Source organism: Heptranchias perlo, chromosome 23 (genome assembly GCF_035084215.1).
Source record: "Heptranchias perlo isolate sHepPer1 chromosome 23, sHepPer1.hap1, whole genome shotgun sequence".
Classification (NCBI taxonomy): Eukaryota; Metazoa; Chordata; class Chondrichthyes; order Hexanchiformes; family Hexanchidae; genus Heptranchias; species Heptranchias perlo.
The window spans coordinates 42,425,855-42,433,518 of NC_090347.1; the positions used below are offsets into that span (position 1 = coordinate 42,425,855).

Consider the following 7,664-nt stretch of genomic DNA (forward strand, 5'->3'; position numbering starts at 1 on the left):
AGGAACATCGGAACAGGAGTAGGCCATTCAGCCCCTCGAGCTTGTTCCGCCATTCAATCAGATCAAGGCTGATTTGTATCTGATCTCCATTTAACCCTTTCAGTCCCAGTATAATTCTGGTGAATCTGCTCTGCACCCCCTCCAAGGCCAATATATCCTTCCTGAGGTGCGGTGCCCAGAACTGAACGCAGCCTCCAGATGGGGTCTCACCAGAGCTTTATTTAATTGTAACATCACTTCTACCCCTTCATATTCCAGCCTCTCGAGATAAAGGCCAACATTCCATCTATCTTTCTTAGGCCCAAAGTGGATGACCTCACACTTCCCCACATTAAACTCCACCTGCCACAGTTTTGCCCACTCACTTAATCTATCAATGTCCCTTTGCAACTTTCTGCTCCCATCTCCACTATTTACTGTGTCACCTTACTTGGTGTCGTCGGCAAACTTGGATACACGGCTCTCTATTCCTTCATCCAAGTCGTTTATAAATATACGTCATTATCCATCTCAATAATGCTGTGCCGTTCCCGACTCCCTCTCCTGAGGGCGCTGGGCATCTTGCAGTGCTTTGCCCGAGTAGCTATTCCTCATGCTGGAGATTAGACTGTGAGTGTTGGCAGCCTATTCTACCATGGGAAAGCATCAAATCCAAACTTGGACCTGTCCCCGCCAAAGGTCAGCACGCACACGCAAACACACGTGCAGACATACACACGCAGGCACGCACGCTCGCACGCACAAGCAGACACGCACAAACACAGGCACGCACAAAGAGACACATACACACACACAGAGACACGCATGCACACGGGGGCAGGAATCACTATACAGTCACCAGGAGCAGGAACTTGAGCTGATTTCTCCCCTCTCTAGCCCAGGGACGCTAAGGCCGAATGTCGTGCCTCCAATTCTGTCCTGAGTGAGATCAGCTGACTCTGTACAGACCGAGAATTGAACCTATTGAACCTTCCTGGTTGATCTTCACAATAAGTGGTGTCTCTGAGTCACACCAGGGACCCGATGCTGCATCAATGTAAATGTTTGTGGGCGAATTTAATGGATGAAATGTATGTGGAAATGCATCGCGCTTCATTCTCACAGCACATGACGTTATCTATTTCCTTCTCAAGCCTGTAACACATTTGCAGTCTTCAGGTCCACTCTGCACAGTGTCCCCTGGTCCATCCATGGCTCTGATGTCAGTCGGGACTTACCATTTGAGTGGTCCAGGTGGCCTCCTTGCCCGGCTTGCTGATGGTCAGGGTGAACACGTACGTCGTGCCCGGCAGCAGTGTGCTCCTGGGGATGGTGACAACGGCCTTGGCCCGAGAGGCAGGAGGGATGCAGGGAGAAGTGGACTGGTCCTGGATATAAGGAATATCACGATCAGTTAGTCATTCCTAACAGTGACCCAGCAACCTGCTGTGAGCCGTGCACAGAAAGAGCTGGAAGGAATTTGTTTTCAGCATTTCCTTTTTCTGTGGCTTCTGTTTCGATCAGTCTCTGGGATGTTAACGCTGAAAAATGGAACAGTGTTTATTTCAGGCACCCAGTACCAGCATCAAACACTCCCAAAAGATGCAGCACGGGTTAGATACAGAGTAAAGCTCCCTCTACACTGTCCCATCAAACACTCCCAGGGCAGGTACAGCACGGGTTAGATACAGAGTAAAGCTCCCTCTATACTGTCCCATCAAACACTCCCAGGGCAGGTACAGCACGGGTTAGATACAGAGTAAAGCTCCCTCTACACTGTCCCATCAAACACTCCCAGGGCAGGTACAGCATGGGTTAGATACAGAGTAAAGCTCCCTCTACACTGTCCCATCAAACATTCCCAGGGCAGGTACAGCACGGGTTAGATACAGAGTAAAGCTCCCTCTACACTGTCCCATCAAACACTCCCAGGGCAGGTACAGCACGGGCTAGATACAGAGTAAAGCTCCCTCTACACTGTCCCATCAAACACTCCCAGGGCAGGTACAGCATGGGTTAGATACAGAGTAAAGCTCCCTCTACACTGTCCCATCAAACACTCCCAGGGCAGGTACAGCATGGGTTAGATACAGAGTAAAGCTCCCTCTACACTGTCCCATCAATGTTCCTCAGCCCTAACATCACAATAGCAACTGTGGCGTTTTTACTTTTCCCACACTGGCCATCCTAGGGACTCTGAGTTAGATTGCCTATTGGTATGGAAGTAGTAATCAGGGCAGTCTTGTGCTACGGCTTTATCGGGAGCCGAGTCAGACAGACTGAGGCAAATTTCATTCCCTCAGCCTGGGATGGATTTGAACCCAGGTCCCAGAAAAAACTTCCAGCATCTAACCCCACTGCCTCACCCAGTTCTCTCCCCTCCCCCAAAAGTATAACATTGTAATGATTCCAGAATGAGAGATCGCACCGTATAGAAGATAACTCTTGGTCCATGTGATCTCCTGGACTGGTTTCGATCACCTGAGGGGGTTGGAGAGGAATTTACCAGAGTATTTTTTCCCTCATTGTCCATGGGTTTTTCCTTTGGTTTTTTACCTCTCCCAGGCGGTTACATGACTGCGGGAGGGAGGGGGGAGTCACGATGCTCGAGCCAGCATGAGTGCGGGAGGGAGGGGGGAGTCACGATGCTCTAGCCAGCATGACTGCGGGAGGGAGGGGGGAGTCACGATGCTCTAGCCAGCATGAGTGCGGGAGGGAGGGGGGAGTCACGATGCTCGAGCCAGCATGAGTGCGGGAGGGAGGGGGGAGTCACGATGCTCGAGCCAGCATGACTGCGGGAGGGAGGGGGGAGTCACGATGCTCGAGCCAGCATGAGTGCGGGAGGGAGGGGGGAGTCACGATGCTTGAGCCAGCATGACTGCGGGAGGGAGGGGGGAGTCACGATGCTCGAGCCAGCATGACTGCGGGAGGGAGGGGGGAGTCACGATGCTCGAGCCAGCATGAGTGCGGGAGGGAGGGGGGAGTCACGATGCTCGAGCCAGCATGAGTGCGGGGCAGGCCTGATGGACCAACTGGTCCTTTCCTGCCCACCATTTTGGGTAAGTTCCCGTCCAGTCACTATTTCAAGTATAAGACGTGAGGTTTAAGACTTACCCCAGCCTCGCAATCCCAATGATACATCAGGAAGGCCTCCTCTTCCATCTGGATATCTGGGTCGTAGGATTTGGAGCCGTCCAGCACCAGGTCCTGGTGAGCCGCCCAGGTTCTCTCAGACCCCCCGCTGATTACGGCCACCAGTTTGCTCTGCACCACCTGGATCACCATCGCCACCTTCCGGCTCAACGGCGTTCCGCGCAGGGCCGCGGTGAACTGGAGGCAGTGCGCTCCGAGGGGAAGCGCCAGCTTGGGCAGCGCCAGGAGGGGTTTGCTGGGGTCAGCGTGGCCGAGATGAATCCGGGCCGAGCCGTCGCAGATGGCGGCCTCGAAGGCCTCCCAGCGGTAGTTGGCCTGGTAGGCGGTGCATCCCTTCAGGTCCACGCTGGCCTCGAAGTAGTTTGCGCGAGCCCTGGTGACAGCGGGAGGCGGCTGGACCAGTCGGACCTCGGGCGCCCGGCACTCAGGCTGACGCACCGTGACCGCCAGCCGGGCGGCCGCGGAGCTAACGTCGTTAAATGCCTTCACCTCCACGGCGTAACGACCGGCCGCCCCGTACCGGTGCAGGGCGGTGCCGTTCTGGCTGACGTACGTCTCCTGGGAGTCGCCGAAGTCCCACCGGTACCGGACGTCGCTGCCCGCGGCCACGGCCATCTGAAACGTCACGGCCTGGTCGACAAGCACATCGGTGCCATTGCTGGCCAGCTCTGCCACCGCCACCACGGGGAGCTGGACCCGAATCTGTTCCATTAACGTCAATGTGCCGAGCTGACCGGTAGCCTCAACGCGGACCGTCAGCGTGCCGGTCCCAAGAGGGGTGTAGGCGACGCTTTGCCCCGAGAGGTGAAGATCGGAGGTGCCTGGCAGGTGGAGGTGCCACCTGTATCTCGCGCCCACGCCAGTCCAGACGCCCGCGGTGAGCTTCATTTCCTTGTTGACTTCCACGGCGGGCTGGCAGCAATTGACCAAGTGGAGCCCGGTGATCTCCTCCACAACCAGGACACAGGTGGAGCGTGTCTCACCGCTGACCTCGTTCCGCCCGCTCGCCGTCACGTTGTGCAGCCCGGCCGAGGGGAACGCCGCCTCGTAGGTGTCGCCGTGGAGCGACACGCCCGCGTGCAAGGTGGGGAAGTACAGGGAGTAGCGCACGTCGCTGCCCTGCTTCACGCTGAGGGCGAAGGTCACAGGCTGGCCCACCCGAACGGTCTCCTGGTCCGGCACCACCGCCAGCCCGCCGACGCTGTCCAGCGCAGTGACGTTATGGCGGACCGTCTCCCAGCTGACTCTGTTGGAAGCGTTGAGGGCGAGCGGATACACGCCCGCCGTTCCGAACACGTGCTCCACCTCGCGCCCACGCAAGGCCCCGATCGCCGCCGCCCCCGGCAGGCTCCATTCCCAGATGATGTCGGTGCCTTTGGCTGCGCGGCCCCGGAGCTGAGCAGCGGCGTTGGACGGCACGTAGAAGGGAGGTGCCCCGTCCAGCACGGTGTAGCTCACTTCAGAGACGGGCTCCTGGATTCTTAAAGTGAGGGAACCCTGGGCGCTCCCCAGCCTGTTGCTGATGGTCACGTTCACCACAGCGGTTCCTGCGGATAAGTAAATGTGGGGAAGAGAGGAGGTGTTGGTCCTCAGGTGGTCTTCATCTCCTTCCACAGACCATTCGTACAGCAAACCAGTCCCCGAGACTACGGTCACGTTCAGGTGAACCAGTTGCCCGGTGGCTGCGTCATGCGCTGTACAGGTGACCTCCACCCCGCTAATACGTTCTTGGACAAAGATTTCTTTGCTTTGGTTGACTCCTCCGAGAGCATTTTGGGCCAGCACCACCGCCAAGTAAGCCCCGGCCACCTCTGGTTGAAAGGTCACGATTGACCCTCGACCTGCAGCCACCGTGACAGGGCCTCGTCTAACGGCCCACTCGTAGGACACATTGGAGCCCAGTGCCACGCGGGCGCGCAGCGTGCAAACCTCCTTGGTGGCAAAGTACCCGCCCTGAATCAGGTCTCCGCTGTATATCTCCGCCTCGTGGATCCTCTCTTCAGCCTGAACGGTGACCAGTCGCGTCGCTTCACCCACCTCATTTCTTGCCGTCACCACCACGCTGTAGGTGCCAGGCTCTTGGAACGTGTGTTTAAAGCAGGACGTTCCCTCGTGAAGGGCACAGTCTCCGCACACGGCCCAGGAGAAGGAGACCCGTTCGCCCGCGGACAGGGTGGCGACGAAGGCCACTTCCTTCCCGATTTCCACCGTCGGCTGCTCGGCGCTTAGGCTCAGCCCCGCGATAGGGGTCACGACCCGGACGAACAAGCGTCTCTCTAAGCGACTGACCAGGTTTTCCCCGACCACGGTCACGGCGAACAGGCCGCGGCTCCTGTAAACGTGCGAGGGGTGGCGGCCCTGTCCCCTGGCAGTGCCGTCGCCAAAGTCCCAGCGGAAGGTGACGTTGGTGCCCGACGCCAGGCTGAGGTGGAACCCGTAAGTCTCGTTCAAGGAGAGAGCTTCCCGGCCTGGACCATCGTGAGAGATGGTAAAGTCCCCGACACCTTCCTGGACCGTCACCGCGCAGGAGCCGCTTCTACTGTCCACCCGGTTGCTAACGCGGACCTTGGCAAAGTAGACACCAACCTCAGTGTACGTGAAGGACACCTCCCCACCGCTGGACACGGGGAGACCTTGCACCCCCAAATCCCACAGGTACTTGTACCGGTGCTGGTCGTCCTCCCTGGGGACCACGTCAGCCACAAATCGCACGGGATGCTTCAACCGCGCGGAAGAGTCACTGGCCAAGAGCTGGACCGACCCGATCGGGGCCTGGACGCAGATGCCAGCCTGGTGAGACGCGGTGTTGAACGGGCTGCTGGCGTTAACGCTGACGGTGTAGTTCCCGGCCGAGGCGTAGGCGTGAAGGATCCTGGAGCTGCCCCGCACGACCAGGATGGGGCCTCCCTCTCCGAAGCTCCAGCGGAACCGAGTGTCATTCCCCGCCCCGGAGATCTGAGCCTGGAATGTGGCGTTGCGTCCTGACGCCAGGCATCCCGCTGGTGTGATACCCGCTATCCGCAGCGCGTAAACCTCGGTGATGACCGACCGCTTGACCGAGCTGACCGCGTTGCTCCCGGTTACGGTGACGGTATAACTCCCTTCCGCCGCGTACGTGTGAGAAACGGCGCCAGTCGTCAGGTTTCCGAAAGTGCGCCCATCCCCCATATCGAAGCTCCAAACCACGTTCGTGCCGCTTAATGATTTGGCGCTAACCAGCGTCGCAGACCCCAGCTCACCGCGCCCGCTGACTGACACCACAAGGCCCTCGACCTCTTCCTCCACCGTAACCATCACGTGGGAACTCACTACGCTGGCCGTGTTATTGGCCTGGAGTGTGACGTTGTAAACTCCCCTCTCCTTAAACCTGTGGCGCACCGTGGAATTCGTCCCCACAACAACAGGAGCTTGATCACCAAAGTTCCATGTGTAGAATATCCCATAGGGGGAGGGGCGAGGCAAGGCTTCGAACTCAACGACCCCATTGATGAGAGGGTGGTCCGGGGTCAGTGCACAGCTTAATCCTGACAAAGGGCTACGGACGTACACGGAGAGGCTCCTCTTAATACAGCTCAACTGAGCAAGGATTTCCACTTCCAAAATGTAGTCCCCTAGAGAAACAGAAGATTTTTTGAAAAACTATTATTTGGTTATTCACAACAGCGAGTGTTGCAGTGTACGTCTGTAACACTGGCCGCCTGGTCCGAGAGTTGTCTTCTTCAGACCAGTGCACTCTCACTAAAGGACAGTGAGAGAGGATGAAGCAGAGTGAGAATGGAGGAAAAAAACCATAGAGAGACAATGCAAAGCAAAGTTATGGCAGAACGGGAGCGCGAGAGAGGGGAGTGTAAATACCCGTGGGAGAGACAGAGAAAGACAGAGAGACAGACAGAGAGAAAGAGAGAGGGAGTCAGAGAAAGAGAGAACGAGAGACAGAGAGAGACAGGGAGACAGAGAGAGACAGAGAGAGAGAGAGAAACAGAGAGAGGGAGAGAGAGGGAGAGAAACAGAGAGAGAGAGGGAGAGAAACAGAGAGAGAGAGAGAGGGAAAGAAACAGAGAGAGAGAGAGAAACAGAGACAGAGAGACAGAGAAACAGAGACAGAGAGAAAGAGAGACAGACAGACAGAGAGGGAGAAAGAGAGAGAGAGAGACAGAGAGGGAGACAGAGAGAGAGACAGATAGAGAGAGAGACAGAGAAAGACAGACAGACAGAGAGACAGACAGAGAGGAAAGAGAGAAAGAGAGAGAGACAGAGAGAGGGGAGACCAACAGAAAGAGAGACAGAGAGAGAGACAAACAGACAGAGAGAGAGAGAGACAGAGAGAGAGGAGAGACCAACAGACAGACAGAGAGACAGAGAGAGAGAGACAAACAGACAGAGACAGAGAGGGTGCGCGGCAGAGAGAGAGAAACAGTGACACAGAGTGAGAGAGAAAGAGAGAGAAACAGAGACAGAGAAAAAGAAAGAGAGAGAGACAGACAGAGAGAGAAAGAAAGTGAGAGAAAGAGAGAGAGATAAAGAGAGAGACT

At 56.7% G+C, this 7,664-nt stretch overlaps 1 protein-coding gene across 1 annotated transcript in view; it reads right to left on the bottom strand.

Annotated features, from left to right (window-relative positions):
- pkd1b (polycystic kidney disease 1b) overlaps window positions 1-7,664 on the bottom strand; it is a 146,001-nt gene that overhangs the window by 78,080 nt on the left and 60,257 nt on the right. Inside the window, exons 11-12 of the mRNA XM_068004381.1 lie at window positions 3,094-6,743; window positions 1,218-1,367 (exon numbers count right to left, since the gene is read on the bottom strand). Coding sequence (XP_067860482.1) covers window positions 1,218-1,367; window positions 3,094-6,743 — 3,800 coding nt within the window. The remainder of the gene's footprint in view (window positions 1-1,217; window positions 1,368-3,093; window positions 6,744-7,664) is intronic.